The following is a 25,199-nucleotide window of genomic DNA, read 5'->3' on the forward strand; positions in this document are numbered from 1 at the left end:
CTCCCCTCAGCCTCACCGGCCCCGCCCCTCCCTCCCTCCTTCCCTGCCACCGCCTGGCTCCGCCCCTCGGTTGTCTCCCGCCCTCACGCGCAGAGCGCAGCAGAGGGTACGGTTGCGGCGCGGCAAGATGGCGGCGGCCATGGCGCGGGCCGGGGTGTGTGCTCTGCGGCGGAGCAGGTACGGGCACGGCAGGCGGTACGGTACGATACGATACGGCACGGCACGATGCGGCACCGCACGGCGCTGCCCGGTGGCTAGGCGGCTGGGGATGTCCAGGCCCGGCAGAGCTGGGGGGAGGCGGCAGCTGTTGTCTGACAGCCGGCACCCGGGGGGCGTGAGGAGGAGCTGTGCTGTAGCCCGGCCTCCCCCCGGCCGGGGGCTGCAGCCGCCCCCTGCGCCCTGACTGCTCTGGTCGCTGACGTTTCCCTGCTGCGGCGAAGACGCGGTTTTGCCTGGTGCCTCGGCCCTGGGCAGGCGCGGGGAGTCTCGTCCTTGGTGTCCAAGCTGGAAGGAAAGATGAAGGGATTTAATTTTATTTTAAATATGGCCTCTTGTAATTCTAACACGTTTTCATAGTCAATAGGTGTCCGTGTGTGTTTATGGAAATGGGCAGACGGGGCAGCTGCTGCCCCCAAGGTTATGTAATCACGGGGGTGGGGGCTGTGAGGAGACGCGCCTCTCAGGGAACCCACTGCCCTCTGCGGATGTGCTTTTTAAGCTTATTCTTTTCGTAGCAACGGATCAGTTTTAAGAATACTGTTTCTAGGACATTTATTTGCTCTTAGAACACACGGTCCCCCTACTCCACCTTCTCTCTCAAAACCTAAGGAAGACACCTCATGTGCAGAGCATGTTGCTGTCTGGCATTAAAGGTGGTGGTGTCCCTTGACCTGTGATGACCAGTCACCGAGGGGCTGAAGTTAACATGGACCCCACAGTTCCTGCTCCAGCACCTTCCGGCTGGGTGGTGGGGTCAGGAAGGCAGTGCTCTCCTGCACCCTTGTACCCATCAAGATCAGGCTGTCAGGAGGAGGGAAGGTGAGGAGGGCAGCAAACTCAGTCTTGTCATCTTTACGTATTTTTAGATTTCAGAGTAAGGAGAAGAGTGGTTTTTTCATGTTAGGCACCAAAACCAATTTTAGTAAGAGCTTAGGGCCTGTGGTTAGCTGTGTCCTTCTTCCGTGATGATCTGTGTGCTGAAGTACCTGGTATGCCCTGCCCTTCCTTGCAACCACACAGCTCCTGGTGCTCCTGTGGAGCCAGTGCAGCTAGTTTTGTTCTGGATGTGCATTTATCTTTTTAGGTTATTATGTATCAAGCTAATATATGTGTTGAGAATACTAGTGCTTTAGGCTGCAGCTAAATTGTTTGGGTTTTTTTCCCAGACTTTTTAGGGGTTTAAGATTTTTCTGGTAAATTTAAGTCCAGTGCAGACTGGATTAGTTCTTAGTTTCTTTAATCCCTTAGAAATAGCCCACAGGCTCCGAGCTTATCATGGGCAAGAACTCCTTTTATCCCAGGTGTTGTAATATGTTGTAAGGCAGGCCTTGTAATACCATGAATTAGTGTAGGTCTGGTGTATGACCCAAGCAGATCAGCTGACCTCTGTGTTCATCTAAAATTACATTCTGTTGCTATGTAAAATATACAGGTTCTGCAGCAGTCTGGGCTGCTTTTTCTGCCTTGCTAAGGAAATAATATCCTGGTAGATGATGTGGCAGTGTGGTATGTTTAGCACCTGGTCACAGGAATCCACGTTTTGGGGAGGGACTGTCCTGACACGTTTGGGTTAATGCAATGAGTTTAATTGAGACCATGAAGCTGAAGGGCAGAGTGAGATATTACTGACACCATGTTATGGAGATAATTTAAAACTATAGCTGTTTGTCCTTGCTAACATTAAAACATTGTTAGCAAGTGTCTGCTAGTATCACTATGTGATTTCTAGACAAGAAATGTGCTATTTGTAGACCCTTCTTCTAAGTAAAGAGGTGTCTACGTGTAACTCATTAGACACCTGAAATTAATTTTAAACGTTCTTAATAACCACTTCCTTGAATTGAGTGGCCCTAAATGATGCAATAGCTTGTAGGCTAATGAAGTAACTCTGTACTCAGCATGTATCTCATCAAGAGCAGATGAAAGGTTAGAGGGCCAAATGAAGGCATCCCAGCTGTGGCATTTGCATCCTGGGAATGAAAGGGTTGCACAAAGACCTGCCAGAGCTGGTTCTTCCCAAGGGACTGAGCCTGTTGGTGTGAGAACACTGCTCCTCTCCTGCCCTGGCTTGGGCCTGGAATCCTGTCTGACAGCAGGATGCAGTGTTGCCATGTGTTCTTCAAGAACTTGGCTGTATGTGCTTATATAAAGACTTTGAACATGAATAGTTCTTGCACAATTGGATGTATCCTTTTCAGATTATTAGAAACCAGAAAGGAAATGTTATATATTAAACATATGAAAAATCCTGATTGACCCTTTTGCCTGTGTTGGCCAGTTGTAAGTCTGTGTGGTTTTGGAGTGGCAGAACCACTCACATTACAGGTCACTAGCTTACAGAGTGGTAAAACAAACTCCAAAGAAGAGCTTCTGTGCCTGGCAGCCTTTTTACTTTTCCAGCTATACTAGTTGGCCTAAAAAATGACATTACTTCTTGGAATCCATACATTTCCTATGTACTGCTCCTCACCAGCATGATGAGTAAAGAGATACAGGAACCCAATTCAGAAGTGTCTCTTAAGATGGTTGCTTTTGTAGGAGCTTCCTGAATGACACACCTGAGTAGCAGCCTGGGGGAGATGGAATAATCCCAAGCACTAAATGATCATTAAAAATTTACCATCACATTTGCAAGCCAAGTTTGTTTTGATCAGCATGGCTGGTTTCAACTTTGCCTATTGTAAACATTATCTTTTGATGGAAGTAAATACTTGATAGCTGTGTTGTTACAGAAGATAATGATGCTTGTGCTGTGTATTTACCCTGTAAGTAGAGCAGTCTTGTTTTAAACATTTTTGTTTTCCCCAGCAAAATACGAGTTATTTACTGACCTTAAAAGGAGATGTTTGCATGCTATTGGATAAAATAGGCCTATGTTAAATTGGAAGCAGATTTAGAGAGTAGTTATGCTCATCAGTTCTAGATTCACTTTTTTAAAAAACAAATCCAAACAGGTTACTAAACATTTAAGCCAGGGCACTGCATAAAATGAGACAAAATGAGGTATCAGCTTTCTTTTTAAAAACCACTCAGGTTGTATTCACAATCACATCTTGGAACTCCAAACAGGCCAAGATATGGTACATAATGTCAACAGAACTAGTCACCCAAAAAGGGCTATTGCCAAGATCAGCACATGCAATACTCAGACAAGTATCACTGTTACAGTAGAATTAAGCTCAAGAGGAACATATGTCAATATTTGTTAAGAAAAGATAAAATGGATGCAGCATTAACTAAATATCTGCAGGAGCAGTTGGATTGTCAGTTGTTTGGTTTTGTTTTGCCTTTTTTAGGGAAGAAGCAGGCCAGGAAGGAATATGCTCAGTGGAAATTTTAGGATACTTTGAGGAGATTTTTCCCTCTGTTGTTCAGCCTCTGAATATAAGATTATCACTGTTACTGAACTGCTTAAATTAATGCATCATTAAACATTTTTACTTAAGCAACTGCTTCTTGCCTGTTGTATTTGCAGTTCGCTGACTAGCTGTAACTTCCTTATACATGACAATCTGTTTCTGAAAACTGGAGTCCTGTGGAAGCATCCACCTTCTAGGACATTCTTCAGTGGTAAGTGAAGGCTTGTATCTACCCAGTGGTTTTAAATTCAGGGTTACTCAAAGTTGGGCAAATTACAGTTACATACTGGTGAATATGAAGTTCTTCAGATTAAAGCGGAAGTGGGAATCCAGCATCAGAGACATGTTCAATTCATGGCATTTCCATACACACACACTTGAAATTACACTTTACTCCTTTGGTGTGACGTTTTCCAGGTACTAAAATAAGTGTATTTACCTATTTCATAAGATTCCTCATTTTTCTCAGCTCTACTGGAATACTTGGATAACAAATGTTGTTAAAGGAAATAATTTCCATGGTTTGTTTGTGGGGATTTATTTATTTATTTATTATTTTTACTTTCGTTGCTACAAGAGGACCATTTTGGATGAAGAGCTTCCCTAGCCATGGCTGAAAGCTTCTTCTCTGTCCTTTTAGATGTGCCATCTGTCCCACAACGATTTTATAGGTCTGAGGAGCCTTGCAGAGATGCAAATCTAGACAGCAGTTTAGATGCTGTAGTTTCTAGAGCAGTATTGGCTAAAGCTGGAAAGGCATATTTTAGATTCTGATTTGGATTTAAATCTAGATGACTTGCAAATGATGTAATTAGGAAGAAAAGATAACTACTTTTATCTCTACCCTTGTAAGTGGTCTCCTCTAAGTGCTTGTATCTTTTCCTAGAAGAAATACTTTATTTGGTGAGAGTAACAAAGCAATCTTTAGATCATTGCCTCTGACTGCCTTTCATTACGCACTTTGCTTTCTCACCCTGCATTTTTTAATGCTTCTGAGGGAATGAGTCATTTTCATCTGTTCCAGAGAAGGAGATTATTACTTTATTTTCATTCTCATTTGCTAAATATACATAATGTTTAAGAGAAACCTGAAACATGTTCGCCTTATCTGGAAGGAGTTCAGATTTAGGGTTCAAAGCATCTAAAAATGTTATTAGTTTGTTAAAAGTCCCACACCTTTTTCCTCTTGTCCCAGGTTTGTTTCTGTTGGCTCAGGTGCCAGGGCGTGAGCTTTCCTCACATTCACGTGCTGCTTGCTAAAGGGTTGCTGTAGTGTTAATATCATTAGAGGACAGGATTTTCGGCTGAAATCCCTAACCAGCCCCAGCTGCCTGAACATGGGCTTGTTGCCAGAATTGGTAACTGATCTTTTTGTCTTGGAATTTGTAAACTTGTGTGAATTTCATTCCTATCTGAAAGGTGTGGAGTTTTATTTGTCAGGTCAAAACCCCCTTCACAAAGGCGTGTTAGGTGCCTTTGCATCATGGCATGGACACCAGTTACAGAAGTGCTGTTTTGTTAGCACTGGAGATGGGGAAAAGTCGGCTCATCAAATCATTTATTGATGAATTGTTTGCTATGGCCTGTGGAACCTCAAATGATTCAGTCTCTAGCACAGGAAGAGAAAGGTTCAGATTGGTGTAATCAATACAGGCTCTTGAAGGGGAAACAGCCTCTCCCTGGATACAAACCAGAAAGAGCTGTTCTCACTAAGGGGTTCAGTTTAGGAATTTGTTAATCACTGATGAAATAGCTGAACACCTTTGCTAACTTAGAACCAAAGACATGGTGAGAAGGGAGTTCAAGGCTTTAGAGCTAAAGAGTATCATAGGTCTCTGTACAAACATTTCTGTTGAAATAGTGATGTAAAGTTAAAGGTTGTAAAGTCTTTGTAAATTCAAAATAAATAAAAGTCTTTCTTTAAAAGCATTTAGCTGTTCTAAATGATACCTGTCCCTTACTGAGCATTGCTCTTTAAGGCAGCATGTTTTCTAGGATCTTAACTGTTAACTTAACTTAACTTATCTTAACTGTTAACTTAACTGTTGCTGCCTTGTTTGTTGGTTGGTTTGGTTGGGGTTTTTTTTCCCAGAAAATAAGATTTTTTTTTTATTTTTTAGTAAGATAAAGCTGGTTTCATAACGTGCATTTTAGGACATCCGATTTAAACAATGTTTTAAATCGCATGTAGGAAAGAAATGAGCAAAAATATTGTTTTGGTAAACCAAAATGTGAGGGAGAATTACTTCTATTTGGCATCTTTTTGCAGCATCATGGATGCCTTAACTTGACTACTTAGACCTAAACCTTCTCCAATGGCTGAGCAATTACACTTTGTTTCTGTGCATGCCTAGAAATAGATCTGGTGTTACTGAATTCTTTTGGTTGGTAATGCATCCTTTCACTGTCAAACCCTAAGCCTGACATTGGTGGAACAAGATCGAGTCCATTGGTTTTGATTCTGGCTCATCCTGTTAAAGATTGTTGTGGAAATTACACCAATCAGTATCTGAGACTTAGTTCTTTCAGGGGTTTTGTCTACCTGGTAGTGACTTAGGCTCATTTCTGAGAATCTTGAGACTGCCTGTAATACAGGTAGAAGCGGCACAGTCCTTAGACCATTAAGCCTTAACATACTAGTTTTCTCTCAAGATCTGGCAAGGGGAATACTTCCCACTGCTCTCACTGCTTTCCTGTGCAGCTGTCCTGTTGCTTAGTGACATTGCAGTGTACTTGGATCTCACAGATGACATGCAAGGCTTGTGTTATGCAGGAGGAGCTTGGTAGTGCTTGGTAAGAAATAACGCATAGCACTAGACGTCTTCTCTTGTCCCCCCCGCCCTCCATGTGAGCTGTATTACAGCAGAAATATGCCTCTTATCCTGTTTACCAAACCTACACCAAAGCAGGTCGTCATTTCCTTCCCCCTTCCAGTTAGCTGTACGTTTTGGGAATTCCCTGACTATAATGAAAACTTTAATGACTGAGGAGCAGGAAGCTTCACAGTACTACAGATTATTCCCCAGCAACTGATCATTCTATACAGTAACAACATAGATCTCATAGTTGGAAAGTAATTATAATGCTTTCAGGCAGCTCATCTTATGAATTTCTCCACAGTGCTTTCAGGGAGCTCATTTTATATGTTTTTGGGGGAAGAACGTTGGAGGGATATGGGATAGTGGATAAGGTTAAAACCACAGATGACCCGTTAGTATTCATCAGCTGAGATTCAGTAACTTGTTATGCTGCAATTACTGGAGTACTTAAGAACATTTATACATACCTTATGGGTCACAGGCTTCTAATTACATTTTCTTCATCTAAGCTGACATCCCTCTTTGCACATAATAGCTTTCTTCTTTACTGTGTAGTTGTTCTCTTTCCTGAAGTCTGGGTTTCTTTTCTGTTACAGACAGGAAGAAGTTTCATACCGCTTCGGTAGGGCAAGTGTTCCGCCTGCGCCCCTTCCATGTTCTGGTAGCTACAGGAGGAGGATATGCAGGATACAGAAAATATGAGGATTACAAGTTGGAACAGCTGGAGAAGAGGGGCATAGAGGTGCCAGTGAAGCTTGCAAGTGAGTGGGAGGTAAGAAACTTGGGGCAATTTTGCTTCTGCCATATTTGATGCAAAGCTCCTTTGCTCTTATTCTGAGGGAATGTTTAATTTGTCCTCTACTGCCAATGCATTTTTAACAAATCATGAAACTAAAGTTTCTGTCACTTAAGTAACTATCATTTTGGCTGAAGTCAATATAATGATGCATTACAAGCTGCTGGTGTCTCCTCCACCTTTTAGTATGGCTGACACTTTATAAGTACTTGTTAGATGGGAGGTAGAAGGGGTAGTTAATCAAGTGATGGTATTATGTATTTTTTGAATAAAAAGGTATTTGGTAGGCACTGAATCATTCAGATGGAAGTCATGTTGTCCACCCTCCTGCTTAAAGCAGAGCTAGCACTCATTTCAGACCAGGCTGCTCAGGCCTTTATACACTTGGGTCTTAAAAATTTCCAAAGACAGAAATTCCACAGTGTCTGTGGGTACCCTATTTCAATGCTTAATTATCCTCATCGTGAAAAAGACTTTTCTTATTAGTTAATTATATATATAAAATAATACAATTTATAGAAAATATATAAAATTGTTTATAAAAATTATACTATTTAAAATTTATGGGTTTTTTTACATATAAATATATATTAAGTTTAAAAAGTTAGAACCTTCCCTGTTTCAAGTTATGGCTGTTGTCTTTCCATCTCCCTCAGTAAAGAGCCTGGTTCCATCTTCTCAGCAACCTCATCTTGGCCGTTGGAAGGTTGTTGTTAGGTCCCTCCTAAGTCTTCTGCAGGCTAAACAAGCTCAATACCCATAGCCCATCCTCACAGAACATGTGCTGCAACTCTTTGACCATGCTGCTGGCCCTTCACTGGACATGCTCAAGTCCATCAACACCTTTCTTGATCCTAAGAAAACTGGACACAGTATGGTCTAAGATGCACAAAGTAAAAAAGAATGACCTTCCCTTGGCTTCTGCTCCTCTGTGCTGTTTGCCTTCATCACTGCCAAGGCATGATGCAGACTCATCTTCAGCCTACTGTCCACTTGTACTCCTGTGAAAGCAAAAGGCATCTGCAGCAACTGATGGAGCTGGAGCTCTGCTCAGAGCAATGAATTTTCTCATTTTCCCCACCTTGCATTGCAAGGTAGCAAATTAAGCATATTATACAGCTTACAGAATTAAATACAGAAATCAAAATAGGCAAGACTAAAATTACATATCATAAAATTCAAAACCCACTCAGTGCTGAGGATTTTTTGTCCTAGTAGTTCTGCTATGGGTACAGCTTGTGCAGCAGTTGTAGGGTTTATCTTCTCACTAGCTGCTCAGTCTGTGCTGCTTGGGGCATTTCTTCCTCTATGTCTTCATGCCTTATATATACTTATTTATATACTTATATCCTTATATACAAGGAAACTGAGACAGAATTAATACTTAGTTAATAAAAATCTACCTGTTTTCTTTGTGAATATAGAGCAAGACTTTTTTTTTTTTATAGGTAACACTTAGGTCTGTAATGGCTCTTGCTGATCCTGAGGGATTTTTGCCTTCTGGATTCCAAGTAGTTTAGAAATTACTGTGGAATTGCACTATGTGTATCAGATTCATAGGTCAAATATCCATTGCAACATTGAAGTAAGAAATAACTTCGTAACTTCCTCTTAACTGCTGAATCTCATTTGAAATATTAAGGATATTGTCTAACTCCATGTTAGACAGTTTGCAGTATATGTGGTATTCTTACAAACAGCCAGGTGAATGCCTGCTTCAGTGCCTTTTCTGAATGCAAGGAGATAAACATTCTAGGATCATAGGATTGTGTAGGAGATGCTTCGGTATGACCTTTAGCATCCCATTTCTTTGCATTCCTGAGCACACTGCCAGTTTGTGTGTGGTTTGGCCACATGCCTGTGGGGGACTAGGCTGGAATCCCTAAATTCATTTTCACTAGTGACCCAAATCAGATACAAGCCAGACAGTCCAGATGCTAAAAGCTTAGGCCGTGATAGCCCCTGAGGAATTTCTGTCTTATGAATATTCTTTTCCTGCTGAAGCTTATTTCAAACAGGTTTTATGTTCTGATTAAAAAAGAACCGGTAAGTGTCCACAGAGTATTTATGCCGGTTCAGTTTTGATACTCAAAAATAAATGTCCTTTTCTTATTGTTCATACTTCTAAGTATGAAATTGAGTAATTCCTTTATTAAATTAATTTTCTTTCACTATGCTGGTTTGTTACTATTTGGTGAAGCTACAAGTATTGCTGTTGATGAAACAGCTCGGAAGGATCTTTTTTTTTGCAGTGGGGAATCACACACAGAATTTCAAGCTGATAAGCAGGTCTCCAAATGTAGCAGGTACCAGTAGGAGACATGAGGTTTCCTAGTCCTTCCTTACAGGCTTAAGTTCTATTGAATGCTTCTGTGGGAGAGAAAGGAAGCTTGACAGTTTTGAGAGAAAGAAGAGGAACTGTGTTCAGACATTGCAAGAAATATTCTGAACAATGAAGGACTCAAGAAATATAAGAGCTGCATTGTTCCTTTTAATTGGAAAGTAAAATGTCTTTTTTGCTGACCTTTCATTTTCCATTATTCTGTTTTACTGCATCCCTGGAAGCACAATTAGGGGTGTGGAAAAAGAGGGGTGTTGTCTTGTTTTTGGAGCAGTGTAAGCCTTTGCGTATGCAAAAGGAGACCATGTGCAATTGAGTGGGCTTTGAAAGAGTAATATAGAACAAGAAACTGCTGCATTGCTAAGCCTGCTGCTGGGAAGTTCTGATTGTGCAGTACCAACCTCGTGTGCATGTGCGAATGTGCAGCATCTTCCACATGATGGCTCTGTGTGCCAGGCAGATTTTCCTGCTTCTGAGCAGGTGAGAGATATGAAGTAGGAAATCATCATCATGCTAGACAGGCATGGAACCTCCCCTGTAGCAGAGGTACATATTGTTATAGAAGTGTTTGTAGTTTTTGATCAAATTGTACAGAATACTCCTGTATACTTCATGAAAGAACGGGGAGGAAAACAATCTGGTGTAAGTGTCCCTTAAGTCTTCCACAGGGAAAGACAAAACTGTTGTTCCTTTAGCGCAGACCTTTTCTTCCTCTAATTTTCTTAGAGACATTATGTAGCTAATAGCTTGAGCTGATTAAGGCCTTAGGGTGTCTCCCACTGTGAATGCCAGTGAGGATCAGCTTTCATTTAATTAGATGAGGTAATGCTGCTGGCTCTAAGGGAGACAGGTAGATATTTATCAGATGGATGGAAGCTTATTGTCTCAAATCCTTGCTGTCACAGAACATTTCCTGCTGGGATCTGCATGCATAACACACTGTTCATATGCTAACTAGAGACATTTTGTGTCTTCTCACTTGGGCACTGGGGCAGTGTTGATACAGGATTGAGGAATTACTGTGGATGAACAGAGGGACTGGATGAGTAAGAGTTTTTGTCTAGAGAGGAACTTTTGTAGCTGTCCTTTGCTTCCATAGTTGGCTCTGTTTCATCTAAGCAAAAAACAGTGTGTGTTGGAGTGACACGCAGCAGGAAGTCCGAAGTGAGCCTCTAAGGGAAGTGAGCTGTGGTGACATCTGAGCATACAGATGATGGGTTAATTCACAATTGTGTTCTGGGCAAACCTCAGCTTATTGCCATGGGCCACAGTTTTCGAAAACAGCTCTAATACAGTGGAGAAGTGCATGAGTATAGGCGTAGGATCTTGGTTCTCAGAGGTAAGAACAACACAGTCCTTCCTATTGATACTAAAAACTGCTCATATTTATGTAACCGAGGACACTGGGTGCTCTTTTGGTGGTACAACACAGAAGGTGCTTTTCTTGGCCCAGATGAGACGAACATTCAGTGTTATGGCAAGAGGTGTGCATCGAGTTTAAGGAAGAGCTAATAATGGAAAAATCTCTGCTTATTTTGTTAATCCAACTTTGGAAGAATGAAACATCATCTCCACTGGGTTGGTCTCTTATTCTTCATTCTTGCTCCCATGTTCTGATGTTTGGAGTTTTATTTGAGCAAACATGCTGCTGGCAAAAATGTCTTGTAGAGCACTCCAATGCACATGGCAGAGGCGTCAGAAAATGTTCAAAGTGGTGAAATTCCAACAACTTGACCATGCGTGAAGGGTGTGATGGGGTGAATTGTTTTCTGCGGTGTCCTGGAAAATTGAACTGAGGAAAATCATTCTTTTCTTAATCTGACTGGTGAAGTGAGGTGGCATTTTGAATGTGTAAATGGTTTCTATCTCGTCCACCTTCCTGAGCACCTTGCTGGGTAACAGAGTGATTTCAGGAGTGCTTTGTGAGACGGCAGCGCACTTCTTGCTTTGGCTGAAGCTCTGTGTGTCAGAACGCACCCGGTCCCTGCCGTGGCAAGCGCGGGGTCCCGGCAGGCTGCGGGGGGCACAGGTACAGCCCCGCACAGCGCCTTGTTCCCCGGCACCGCCACTTTCCCCGCGGCTCCTTAGGAAGAGAAGCGCTGAAGGGACCTCTCGTTCCCGGCGTGTCCTGGCAGTGCTGGCGCCTTCCGGGGCAGAGCCCCCCTGTCCCGCCCCGCCAAGGATGTCCCTGTGTTCCGGTCCTCTCCGGCTTCCCTTCCTTTTCGCATCTTCTGCCCTGGCTCCTCCTCCTCGGGGGCCGGGGCCTTGCGGGAAGGCAGCGGCTGCGGAGCGCCAGTGGCTGCGAGGCAGCGGGGGAGGGCCGCCGGCACCGCGCTGCTCCTTTAAGGCGCGGACCGGCACCAGCAGCGGCGAGAGTGCGGGACGGGAGGTAGGTGCGGGCCCGGCGGGGTGCGGGTGGAGCGGGCCGGGCCGGGGGTGTCGGTGGGGTTTTGCCATCCGCTGCTTTGTTCATGTGTCCGAAAACTGCTTTGGAAGGGCGGCAGCGGGAGAGAGCGGGAAGAGGGGAGGAGGACAAGGAGACCCGGCGGGGCGGTGAGCGCTGCCGGCCGGCAACAGGTAAGGACCGGTGTGCGAGGGCTGGTGACCAGGGGCGAGTCATCCTCGGTGTGTGGCTTGCTGGAAGTGTCGGAGAGACGTTCCAGGGTCTCGACTCTCCCATGAGTAAGCTCTTGCCTGATTCAAACCGAGTCAGTCCTGTGGGGCGGTGTTCTCGGAGTTGACTCCCGCGGAGCTCGCTCAGCTTCCGCCGGTCGCGCCTCGCTGCAGAGGCACCGCGGCTTGTGCTTCCGTTAGAGCCCTGCAGAGCCCGGAGCTCGCTCCACACGTGTGGAGCCAACGCGCGGGTTTTGGTTGTGTCTCTAAAAAGAAAACCAAAAGCTCCGTGATATGGAAATTATTACTACAAAATGTTGAAGTAATACAGTGCATTTTAGGTGTCATCAATTTTCATGTTCCTTTGCAAAAGTAAATAAAACTTTCTTCCTTGCTTCACAGATGAGCTCTGTGACACTATACAACAGGCTTTTTGTACAGAATTCAGGTTTAAGTTTGAGAAAGCACCCGACCTTTTACGGCTAGCTTAAAAAAGTACTTCTTTTGGATTTTTTTCCTATTTATAGAATGGAACTAAACAAGCTATTTATGATTAGGGGAAAATGATCGAAAGTGGGTTTTTTTCATAATAAATTAATAGAAAATATATTAAAAGGCTTCTTGATATAAAAAGTAAAGCGTTTTAGAAATGAAGGGTTGCTGAAGCAGAGCACGGTCTGTTCCATTAGTCCACAGCAATCCATCAGCAGAAGCAGTGCACTTGCCCAAGCTGGAAGTGAGTGTGCTTCTCACAAATCCCGTGCCCTTCCTTGGCAGCTGCTAGCTGTGCACTCGGGTTTCCCCGGCAGCATCAGAGGAGTCGTGTTGTGCTCTCAGCGTTTAGGAACTCTGGACTGGGCTGGGTGTGGAGCGTCCCGCGTTCCTCTTGCTGGGCTGGCTCCAGGGAAGATTGGAGGGGAGCAGGGGTTATGTGTCTGAAATGATGCATACTGCTGGGAAAGGAATGGGACCTAAATAAACAGTGACCGAATACCTCTTTGCCCTGATTGCAAGACCTTATTTTTACTGGCACTTAAATCGAATACAGCGTTTGGATGTGTCCAGTGCATTTTTTAAACAGCAGTTTGTTATCAAATACAGAAAGTGTGACCAGAGGACTCTGAGCGCTCCAACTTGGCATTCCAAGCCTAATGATTTAAAACTGAGGTTGGAAGTTCAGTTACATATTAGTCTTTCTGGAAAACACCTTGCTGTATTATTTGTTAAAACTTGAGGTAGTAGTGGTAATTAAATGGGTAATGTAATGGTAGCTCAATGGGCTCACTGGATTTGATGCTGTATTTGAGCTGAAGGAGCAGAAGGGTGTTGCATACCTGGCAGATTAGCAGTTCTCTGTTAGATAATAATTCTTTAGGGATTGATACCTGCTGGTAACTGCTGATTTTATTGATTGAAAGGGATTCTGAGTGATTTCAAATAGTTCTTACTGGTGTCCAACCTCCTACAAACCAGCAATGCCAAGATTTTTGTCTAAGCTAATAACAGGCTTTGCGGCACCGCCTGCATCCCAACAAGTCCAGCCATTGAGATGCCCTTAGAGGCATACCCCTGTTATGAGCTGGTTGCTCACCAGTTCTTGTTCATTACCCCCATGGTGTAAAACTCGGGGTGGATTTTAAATTTTGGCCTTTTTACACTGTAGGAACCTTGCATTGCTTCTGGGGCAGCCACAGCAGGGATGACAACTTGCCATATATGCCAGCGCTTAAGCACAACTCTGGTATTTGCCTCTTGGTGTATGTAATGAGGTCAGTAGAACAGAACTTAGGAAAAACATAGGTCTTCTTACTCACCTGAACTCATTCTTTTTTTAAGAAGTGGAGAAGAACCGCTTTTAACAGCAATATTTCTCCCTTCCTCGAGAGTGATCTCTCCTGCACCACATTTTTTGTTCTGAACTGAAGGCTGGTAGTTCCCACTGCTTTGAACCCACTGTAGAACCCATGGTCCATTTGTTTTGGGGGAGCAGGTGAGCTATTTAACTTGTTCCATGCTTGCATAGAATCAGGTCTGTTCAATACAGAATATCATCATTTCTTGAAAAAGTTTTGGGGAATAAGATCGAATTCCTACTGAAAGAGCTTGTGGGTTTACAGCCCTTACCCTTCCAGGGAAGAGTACAGAAGATGTAGATAAGACCTCTGTTTGCTCTGGTATCTTTCTGCAAAGTCATGCGTAGGTGAAGGTCTTGAGAGATGAGGGCGGGGAGCAGGGTGCCAGCCTGGCCGCACAAAGGGCAGCTGCGGGTCAGGCTGCTCTGCCCCTGCCTGGCTCTGCCTGTGCCAAGCTTTAGGAACTCCCCTTCCACAGTACTGTGAAGACACATGTCCAGTGTGAAACTGGTTTTCACCATGCTCTGAAGTGCCTTTTGAAACCATGCTGTCAATTTAGCTCATTTCTATCTACAATCTAGTATTTAATGGTGGTGATTTCGAATATTGCAGGCAAATCCAGAGCAACAGCTCCCCTGTGCTCCTTTTTGCTTTGCTTTGAATGTGGATGGGGTGTTGGGTAACTGCTTTCATCGTTTCGCTATACAGATGGCTTCATTTCTGTTGTGTAGGAGTTTCTTGTGCCAGCCAGGGAAAGACTGAATGATATTTTTAAATAGGAAAACAAAGTTGGCACAGGGCTTGGGGAGGAAGGAGACTGTTTGGAGTGCTTGGGGCTGGTCTTAGATTTACCTTCTATCAGTTGGCTGGATTTTTTTATTCTTTTAATAATTGTTAAAATTGAGCTCAAACAACAGCATGAACAGAGGTCTTGGAACCTCCTGGGGTCTGGAACACTGTATAGCAGTCTTCTTGCTGAAAAAAGTACTCTAATACTGACACTCCAGAGGTGTTTCTAGGGAATATCTGTAATATTTAGCATTGAAGGTCAGTCAAAATACAAAATTCTTTATAGAATATTCCCCTTGTGAGGAAATGGGGAATTTTCCTTGCAAGGAAATTGGAGTGGGGTGCCATTAGCTAGTTAATTCTAGCTTTTCTTGCTGGCCCTCCCATATCTCCAGCCTTGTCTCTAATACAATACAACCCTTGCCCTCACATCAGCCCACCAGTGCTCTTTTGGACCCTCTCTATTGGACATATAGATTCCATGGTGTTTAGACAGCTTTGCAAACAAGGAAATCCTAATTATATTTTTTTAAAGCCAGCCTTCAAAAGCTAACAGAAGTGAAACAGCCACTGGAGAGCCAGCCCCTGAACTGAGCCGGGTGTTTGGTCTAGTCTCCAGGCAAGATGTAGCTAGATGACCAACAGTTTCTGAACCAGGGGTCTGCCTTCAGGCTCCCTTAACAGTCACAGGAGGTGCAGAAAACCCATGTTTGAGATGTGGTCTGCAGGGTCAAAGAGGGAAATTTCCCTCTGTATGCTCAGAATGCTGATAGAGATACTGCAGCCTTTTATCTGTTTTTAAAAAGAAACCAACCCAAAACTTCTGTACTCAGGTTTTGTATTTTAGTTCTACTGGACGTAAAAATGTGACAATACTGATTGTCACATAATAGGCACTTTAACACTTCTTTTATACCAGATTCTCAAGCTGGCCCTAAACCTGACTTGTTTCATTGTTATGTATCTGGGTATTTGTAGAAGAATGTCCTTTATGGGCTCCTTATGCAAGTCTTTTAAGATGGAAAGAGACTGCAGGAGATGGATGTTGGTGTCTAGCAAGGGCTATAAACCAGAAAGACATTCCTTTCCTTTCTGTTTTCTTCTTTCCAAGCTGGATATTAAGAGCAGGAAAGGATTTTTGGTGTCCAGCAGTCCAGAACTCTTTTTGTGGTAGCTGCTGCACTGCAGATTGAAGCTGGGAATTATCTCCTCCTCTTCTCCATGCCACTCCTCCTCTGAGCCTCGGATTCAGACTGGCGCTGGGTTAGCAGTGCAAGGCCATCTGGCTGCTCCTCTGCCTGTGGTGCATCGCTGCCTGGCAGCCTGGGACTGCAGGGTGGGCTTTGGAGACTTGAGTTTCAATGGCAACCCCGACTAGCAAGGAGCAAGGACTGCTTATACGGACAGCTCATTTTTATCTTGTGCAGAGTCAGCTTTGTAGTGGGATGTTGAAATATGACACAATGCTTGTTTGTTTGCAATAGCTGCAACCCTCGTAGCAGAGATTCAAGTGGGAAACAGAGGGGGAATCAAGAGACAAACCAGCGGGGGAATTGGGAACTGTGACGCCGTGGCCTCTCTCCTGTGCCGGAGCAAGCAAAGGGAAGACAGGTAGAGGAAAAAAGACTGAGCCTTGCAACCAGCCGTCACCCTGACGATGTGTCAGTCAAACACCCTGCAGGGACCAGATCTGCACACAGGGAAATGGTGAGATGCTATAAAGCTTTATCTAACCCTCCACCCTCTTGCTACGACCTCCACAAAGTTAAAATTCATGTCCGGAGGCTGCGTTCAGGGAACGGCGGCAGCAGCAGCTGTGCCGGGGACCAGCACCCACAACTGGAGAGTCCAGGCCTGGCTGGCTCTGCTGGGGGTACACCAAATAGGAGAACTCGCTTCAGGTACTGTGCGGTATTTTCTGCTTTGCAGGAATGGTGACTGAAGGGAGAAAGGAGGGAGGGAGGATGAGAGGGTTTCTGGGCAGAAGGAGCGACAGCCATCCGCAGAGCTTTTGTTTGGCCTAATTACTATAAAGCTCCTTATGCATTGAATTGGCAGAGAAGGGCATGCTGTTATGTGACAAGGGGAATGAGGAGGCTTTCATTCCGTTCCTTTCTGCTCTCCATCACTAGGAGAATGGAAAAAATAGTGAGGGACTGCTCTGAAACCAGGCCAAGGCAGTGAGAAGCCCCGAGGGCTTGAGCGAGCTGCCAGGATGCAGCTCTGCAGGGATTGGTCCATGAGCGACTGCAGTGAAGAGGGGGAGAGCAGCGGGAGGGGGAGCCGGACCTCCACTGGCAAGCCAGCTCTAGCAATCCAACCCAGCCTGCCAGCCCTCCAGCACATCATAGGTTGGTGGGTGGCAAGGATGGGAGGAAGAAGGTGAAGTGTCCCTTCCTATTCCCATGTCGAGTCAGTCCCACCTCCTGCTGAGAGGAAAGCGGCTTTACCTCTGCTGAGGCAGCACTTCATCTCCTCAGGGTTTTTTCTTCCCCCTTGCCTTGTGATGCACAGATCACTCTTTGTTTTTTATTAATTAATTCTTGGAAGGAAAAAGCTGTGGTCATGCAGAAGAAGTCTGAGCCAAAAGCACTTTGCATCCCAAAGAGGTGACAGTCGTACCTGTCTGCATGGAATTTGAATTCTGATGCAAGTTTTGAAAAGAAAGCGTTGGCAAGAAAGTTTGCTTTTGATTTCCCAGCTTCTTTCCATCTTGGAAAGACATACACAGTACTTTGTACTTCATCCTTTGTATCATATAATCCAGTGAGAGAGAGAGCTGTTCACAGCAGCCAGAGCATACCGCTTCCAGTCCGGGTGCGCACGTAGCTGTACCCCAGCTGCAGGCATGCTGCCTTCAGCAGCATGGGGACGACAGTCTGTTGGCCAGGATCGAAGTCAGTGCCCAGAAGATTTGAGTATTTTGCCCACAGATAGGCAGACTTCAGTTTGATCGTGTGGCCTTGGAAGTGCCAATGGCTTCTTCATGAGTAAAAGCCAAAGAATAAATGAGGACCTGAAGGGCCTCTTACCCAGAGCTCCTGCAGGGATCTGAACTGGGGCTCACAGTGCCTAGGAAGTTCAGCAGCTTTTCCCTCTGAGAGTTACAAGTTCAATTTCTCCCCATGAGCATTTCTGCAAAATGAGTTTCCTCTCAGTCAGGACAACCACGTGACAAAAAGCCATAGATGCAGTTGGTTATGAGGCAGAGGAGTTGGTTTCTGGCCTGTGGAGACCAGACTCTTGCAGCACTAGGAGTATTGGCTTTGTGCATACGTTCTCTGTTCAGAATTGGGGTACCCAGTGAAGGTTTTTAAGACCTGGAAGAGGATGTCTTTTGGAATCAGTTATTTGTAAATTGTATTAACTCAGGAGTGCCACTCCTGTTGTCTCTAAGTAAGTGCTTGTTTCCCAGAGTTAGAGAATGACCAACAGGTCTGTGTAAATTTAACTCCAACATCTTTTGTGATACAAAATACAACTTGAGGCACAGTCTAGACAAGATGCCTTCAACATGTGAACCCTCTGGGAGACCTCCTTTAGGTCTCACGGATTTCTCATCCAGAGTATCTGTTCTTTCCATAAGATTGTCCCTCAGTAAGAGTTCTTATTAAAGTCCCCGTTACCATGTTAAGTTGTTAGTTGGATGAACTAGCTGCGCCTTTGTTTTCAAGTGCCACCTGCAAGTGATCTTGCATTTAAATTTTGAGGGTGTCATTCATAAAGCGTGACCTGTGAGAGTGAACACCATTTTTTTGGATAGAGAATTCTTCTGGGTTTTGCTTGTGTTTGTTGGGTTTTTTGTGGATTTTTTTAAGATAAACTGGTTTTCTGTTTTGGGAAGGGGAAGAACTGATCCAAATAGAGGAGTAAAGACTTGCAGAATCAATGTTTAAGATGAGCAGGAATAAATCATTCCCAGCTGTCAGAAGCTGGTGGTTGTGAAGCTGCGATGGCTGACCCTCATGTTGTGTATGTAATCTTGCAGGTTGCAATTCCCCCAGCTGGCCCTGAGGCGAAGGTTGGGCCAGCTGAGCTGTATGTCTAGGCCTGCTCTGAAACTCCGTTCTTGGCCTCTGACTATTCTCTATTATCTTCTGCCTTTCGGTGCTCTTAAGCCCTTGACCAGAGTGGGATGGAGGCCTGTGAGCAGGGTAAGTGTGAGCAGGTCTCTTGCGCTTCGTGTACCTTGGCTGTTTTATCCTGGAGGGAGCTGGCAGCAGCGGGGCAGAGATCCTTAACCCAGGACAGGCTGGTGGTCACGATATGGGAGCAGACAGATGCAATTCATGGTTCCCTTCAGCTTTTACTCTTCATAGTTGCGATGTCCAATTGCTTCACAGACAAGGGATTTTTTAACAGTCAGTGTTCTACCCAGGAAAATCAACAACTTCTGAACTCATTCAGTCACCTCGAAGTACTGGGGCCAGGGTAAGACAGACCAAACCTCTGCCAGTTCCCATTCCTGGCCACGCTGAAATGGTGTCTTGCTTTTTGTCATTTGTGCTCAAAACCAGTTTGTTCCTCAAGTTCTTGGAGCATTTTTAATGCAGCCTGGCCAGCTGATATGCATATCTCTGCTCTGACACCGTTGAGAGCAGGGTGCAGGATGCCTTGCACGTGGTTATTCATGTAATTCCAGAATGCAACAACTACACAAATACTTTGATTCACAACTGCCACAAAACTGCCATTCTTAAGATGATTTCACTGAACACCTGTTCTGTTTGAGGCCATCAACTTGAAAACCAGGCTCTCTTGGAGAGAAGGGGCTCCTAGGAAATACAACTTCTAACAGTTTCTGTGATTTTACAGTTGTAGCTGCATATTCTCAGTATTTGTGCTAAACTGAGCACAAGTGACTTTAGAAATTAACACTGTATAATGTGTGCCAAAGAAAATGGCAAAACAGTTTTTTCTTCAGTACTTCAGCTTACACAACCCAAGCACTGTTCATTTATAAGGTTTTATCTGAAGTAAGATTGGGCTGGCGTTTTCCTTGTGGAATACCACTGTATGTGACGCAGGATGGTGTTTTGTGAGTGGAATCTTACTTTGCTGTATTTGATGGACAGGCTCTCGGCCGGCATGTGCTTCTGTTTATGGCTGTATTTTGCAAGACTTAATTATGAAGGATACAATTAATACTGAGAATAAATTATGCCTCTCACTAAGAAAAAACCCCACAACTTCCAGTCATGTAGCTGAGCTGTTCTGTTAAAAGAAATTGTACTGAGTTCAGCAGATCTCTACTCCTATTGCAAAAGTGCTTTGGGAGGGCTCAGTTCCCTTGGTCCACAAGCCCCGTATCACATCATGGTCGTGTGAGCTTCTTGGCTGATAACCACAAACCCCAGAGGAGTTATCTGCTGGAATTACCAACAGGAAGGCACTGTCATCAGTCCAGTTACATCATCAGCATATATATACCTCTTATCAACACAGTTTCAATTAGTTGTTACTGAAACATGCTTTCATGTAAGTCCAAAGGGTATTTCTAGAGGAATAAAGGCACTTTATACTCTTGCAATTCGCAGCTCCCATAGTTACAAGAGAAGGAGTAATGCTGGCATAAGCTTATACTGGTGTAGTTGTGTCCACATGGGTGTGTTTCTTTAACTCTACTAGCGTCATTAGAGCAGTACAATACTGGGATGTGGAAATCGCCCTTCTGATGAGTGTTCTACTAGCACATGTGAAATCTGTCTTTTTTAATGTAAGCCTTGTGTTGGGCCATTTCCAGTAACTTGTACGTAGAGCTTCAGCCTGCAGGGGAGTGGAGATTCTGCCTTCAGTATAAGGTTGTAGTAAGTTTGATTCTGTCCCTCATCTGCCCTCATCAGAACAGAGGGAGTGTAGATGAAGAGCAGTGCTAATTTCTTGCTGACTTACAGGCTATGTGTGGTGTAACCTGCTGAATGCAAGGGAGAGGCTGGTAAAAACAGTCTGATCCTTTCTGTTTTCTGGGGGGAAGTAAGAGAAAGCTGTCAGTGGGCAGAACCGAATGATGCAGTGGGATTCTTTCTTTAGGTTGCTCTGTACAAATCGGTTCCGACTCGCCTGCTCTCGCGAGCCTGGGGTCGCCTGAACCAGGTGGAGCTGCCGACATGGCTCCGGAAGCCTGTTTACAGCCTGTACATCTGGACATTTGGAGTGAACATGAAGGAGGCAGCTGTTGAAGATCTGCATCACTATAGAAACCTCAGCGAGTTCTTCCGCAGGAAGCTGAAACCGCAGGCACGGCCAGTCTGCTGTGTGCACAGTGTGGTGAGTAAAAGGAAATGAAGGCTTTACACCACCAGCTTCCCCTCACCCCCAAAGGAACGCATCTGCTTTATGAGGAACAAATGAATTCCTAACGTGTTTCCTTTTTTTCCTCTTTGCTGTAGATCAGTCCCTCTGATGGAAAGATTCTTAATTTTGGACAAGTACAAAACTGTGAAGTGGAGCAAGTAAAAGGGGTTACTTATTCTCTGGAATCCTTCCTGGGACCTCGCGTCTCTACAGAGGAACTGCATTTTAGCCAGGGTGAGTTGTGCATCAGTTCTGCATTTATTCTGCTCTGCCCTTTCAGTGTTCTGAGATCACGAGAAAAGAGATTACTCTCTTTTTCTCTCTCATTCTCACATTGTCTGCAACAAAAGCAGGTCTGTTTTTATTCGGGGATAAACATGTCGTTTTAGTGTTTCCCTGTCTCATCAGTGGCTTTAGAGTGTCTTGTCTGGTTCATAGGATCTAATTAGATCCTAATATAGGATCTAATGTTGTTGTAAAGGTAAAAAACCATTTTGAAATATTGGATTCCTGGAAAAAGTGTATCTTTTGTAGTCTCAACAATACAAGTAAGCTGCATTCAGTCCTGTTAGCCAGCCTAACTTAGAATCAGTGCTATCTGAGATAGGTAACTGTGAAGAGTATCTTTAACCCCTTTCTTTCCATTCTTTACAGCCCCACCTGGTAACTCTTTTCAGCAACAACTAGTCACAAAGGAGGGGAATGAGCTCTACCACTGTGTAATCTACCTTGCACCAGGGGACTATCACTGCTTCCACTCCCCCACCGACTGGAGAGTGTCACACCGGCGCCATTTCCCAGGTAGGTCTTTGGTCCTAGAAAATGAGTGCAAAGCAGCTGTGGAGGGAAAACCTGGTACAGAGCACTGCTGAAGGAGACACACCAGTGGAGCAGTTGTACAGTCACATGATAGACAATGGTCAGAAAGTTATTTGTCACAAACGGTAATGAGTTTTATAGTAGTATAGTTTGTCTGATCAAATCACATCTAAACGGTGAAAGTGGTAATATGGTATTCAAGCTGGTTTAGTTCTTTGAAATAAGTGTTGATGCACGCTGACCTGACTTGTTCCTAATCACAGTTTATTCAATTGCTACCTGAAATACAGATAGTTCTGCAGAGCAGACCAGAGAGTAGCCTAAAATATGATCACTTCCTGTGCTTGGCAAAGAACATGCTACTGAACGGTTGGTTATGTTACTGGAGCTGGAATCGGATGGTTTTGTCCTCCTCTTTGCAGGTCATCATACTCTAGTTCAGCAGATAACAAAACTTGGTATCTAGTGAAAACCTAAGTACCTGGATTTGGCTTCAAATACCATGAGAAGAGGGACAATGACCTGCCATGATGCTGGAGAAATAAGTCCCAGATTTAAGTTAGACCTTGATTGCATTGAAGGAGTATAGGTGAAATGCTACTATTGGATTCAGTGCAGCAAAGCAGATGCAGTTTATAGCTAGAAACATGTATAGCAACTATACCTGACTAAATTAATTTAAGAACTATGTAGGAATTTAAAATTTGTTGGTTCTTCTGTACTGGTCAGCCTGAAACGAACCATTTACAGGCTTAAAAATATAAACCCTTTGCTCTTTTACAGAGAGAACTGTAGATGGTGTTCCAGATTGCATTCAAGCATTACAAATGAAAGGGTCTTCAGTTTCCCTTGTGATTCAGCTAGATAAAATGCAAAGTAATATGAGCCTTGCTCAAGAGTGCATCTTTCTGGACAGAGATTAAAGCTGACGTTTTCCTACAGCCCCTTTGGTTTTAGTACTGCTTGGTTTTTCATTCCCTGTGCCTACCATTTGCCTTTCTTCCTGCAAATAAGTGACACAATTGTTGACTGGATCAGCTACTGTTATATTGAAAATACCATTCGGATAGCATTGCAGTACTGCTACAAACCAGACAACTTGAATATTGTCTCACTATTGCAGGCTCTCTGATGTCTGTGAATCCTGGCGTTGCTCGCTGGATCAAGGAGCTGTTCTGCCACAATGAACGGGTTGTCCTTACAGGTGACTGGAAACATGGCTTCTTCTCTTTAACAGCTGTAGGAGCAACTAATGTGGGCTCTATTCGCATCTACTTTGACCAGGTGAGCAAGATCGTGGTAGGTAGCTTTCTGCTTTTGATGATGGTCGAGGTTGGTATAGTATAATAAAACAAAATCACAACAAACATTTAGATCTTATTACTCTGAAATTAAGCTATTTCACAGTAGTGCTGTTCTGATTTAAAGAGAGTCATCTCCAGTATAAACATCTCGGTTTTAAATATCCCTATGCACTTTCAAATTGTAAGTAAGTTCCTGAATGAAATGCCTCGATATTTACAGTCTACAGCTGTGCTAATGAATACAGAGTACTGAAATACTCAAGTAACTTTCTTCTTTCTCTGTACAGGACTTGCATACCAACAGTCCTTCTTACTCTAAAGGCTCCTACAATGACTTCAGCTTCATATCCAACAACAACAAGGAAGGGATCCCCATGAGGAAAGGGGAACATTTAGGGGAATTTAACTTAGGGTCTACAATTGTACTCATCTTCGAGGCACCCAAGGACTTCAAATTCCACCTCAAAGCTGGACAGAAAATCCGTTTTGGAGAAGCACTGGGATCTCTATAGCAACTCTCAGCAAGGTGGTTTTCTACACAAAGGGACTCTTATCACACCACTGAGTGTTTCATTTAACAAGTATGTATCACTCAGCAGGACCTGGGTGAGGAAAACTGAAGAATGTCATTGCTATGTTAAACCTGAGAGCATTTGATCTACACTGACATGCTGCTGAATGCAGAAAGAGAATTGAATGACCAGAGGTGTATCAGGTACAGCTGCCTTTAAAGATGTTGGCCATGGAGGTTTCATGAAGGACCCACCCTGTGCCTGTAGTCTTTCATGTTTTCCCCTCAATGTGCCACAGGGTAATTTTGTTCTTAAACCCTTTTAAGCCCTCCAAGGCTGTGCAGGTGCAATGGGGAAGGGTAGAGATTAGCTGTATTTAAAGGGACAGTGACAGGCTGAGTCAGACCTTGTACCTGCAATGTCTGTTTTTCAGACTTTGAATAAAGAATGTGTTCTCATATTTATTTTATTCTGACATACTCTGATGAAGCTTTTGAATAAAGGCAGCTGTGAATGTAGAGAGCCAAATAGTTCAGGGGGCGAGTATGGATTCACAGTTCAGATATGCAAAATGGAGACAGCATCAGTACAATAAATCACACTCATCCACATTTTCTACTGTTAGACAATTCTTTTACCTGACATTGTCCCTTTAAAAATGGACTTTGCACTGTATTTTAAACCTGAAAACACTTTGTCTGCATTCCATGTGATGAAACTGGTCATCTTAGGATTTTCTTTTAGAGAAGAGTGGACAAAGCTGTGTCCTCCTCCTAATCTATGGTTCTGTTTTTCTGTTCCAGGCCTTAAAGATTTTGTTTGTATGAGAGGCAGTATGGATTAAGGTGTTAGAAGATAGGGAATATTTTTTCTTGTGTGATGCAATAAGGTAGCAGCCAAAATGTTTTTACTCCCTGCAATGTATCTTCATTGTTCTGGAAGAATTACTTTCTCTATTTAGTGAACAGTTTCAGATACTTCAGGACCAATTTTTATTGCACCGAGTGAAGTACATCTATGCACTGACTGTGTATAAAGATATTACAAATCTTTGAAGCAATCCCAGGTTGCCTCCCAGGTGCAAACCTGGCCATCCTATAATGGACTGGCAACAATTTCATCTTATTCAAAAGATGACTCTGACTTTTGTCCTCATGCTAGGAATGTGCTGAGGACAATACTCTGTGCTGAAGCTTCATCCTACAGCAAAACTTCAGAGCTTTCTTGTAACACCATGTCAAGAAGAGTTTGAAATCTAACACTTTGGAGCTATCAAATGTGGCACTGATAGAAACTGATGCTAAAGTGAAGAAGAGGCATTGAGTTTTAAGTGTATTAATTGTTTTTAGAGAATAAACTTGTTTCAAGCCTGGGCACTCAAACATTTAAAACTGACTTTGCTGTCCAGAACCCGTTGGAGTGGACATGCCTTTCTGCTTTATCAAAGATTTCTCATATTACTTTCTTGCTTGAGCTAATTT

General features: G+C 43.7%; 2 protein-coding genes and 1 long non-coding RNA gene across 10 annotated transcripts in view; 1 reads left to right on the forward strand and 2 right to left on the reverse strand.

Annotated features, from left to right (window-relative positions):
* Nucleotides 1–98: 98 nt before the first annotated feature.
* PISD (phosphatidylserine decarboxylase) lies at nt 99–24,329 on the forward strand. Of its 6 annotated transcripts, none has more exons than XM_080628341.1 (8): nt 99–177; nt 3,695–3,789; nt 6,994–7,169; nt 20,820–21,056; nt 21,179–21,317; nt 21,738–21,884; nt 23,026–23,186; nt 23,494–24,329. In XM_080628341.1, exons 1-8 carry the CDS (start codon nt 128–130, stop codon nt 23,716–23,718), a joined length of 1,230 nt encoding a protein of 409 aa, XP_080484467.1. In that variant the 5' UTR covers nt 99–127; the 3' UTR covers nt 23,719–24,329. The 6 variants fall into 6 exon arrangements, with proteins under 6 accessions (XP_080484467.1, XP_080484464.1, XP_080484465.1 ...); XM_080628338.1 differs by lacking the exons at nt 99–177; nt 3,695–3,789; nt 6,994–7,169 and adding exons at nt 9,941–11,923; nt 16,274–16,690; nt 18,778–18,943; XM_080628339.1 differs by lacking the exons at nt 99–177; nt 3,695–3,789; nt 6,994–7,169 and adding exons at nt 12,421–14,137; nt 16,274–16,690; nt 18,778–18,943.
* On the reverse strand, nt 187–8,635 carry LOC308226535. The gene is made up of 3 exons (XR_013957914.1): nt 8,102–8,635; nt 6,865–7,062; nt 187–504 (listed from the first exon to the last, which is right to left on the reverse strand). It is a non-coding gene; the product is annotated as an uncharacterized lncRNA (long non-coding RNA).
* SFI1 (SFI1 centrin binding protein) overlaps nt 12,125–25,199 on the reverse strand; it is a 45,440-nt gene continuing 32,365 nt past the window's right edge. Inside the window, exon 31 of one of the 3 annotated variants that reach the window (XM_080628324.1) lies at nt 12,125–12,413. The gene's annotated coding sequence lies outside the window, so the exon portion shown is untranslated. Of the gene's footprint in view, nt 12,414–23,076; nt 23,217–25,199 lie in introns of those variants that run through there. The other 2 variants (XM_080628321.1, XM_080628323.1) reach the window with 2 other exon arrangements.

The sequence above is a fragment of the Psittacula echo genome, assembly GCF_963264785.1.
Source record: "Psittacula echo genome assembly, chromosome: 13".
Classification (NCBI taxonomy): domain Eukaryota; kingdom Metazoa; phylum Chordata; class Aves; order Psittaciformes; family Psittacidae; genus Psittacula; species Psittacula echo.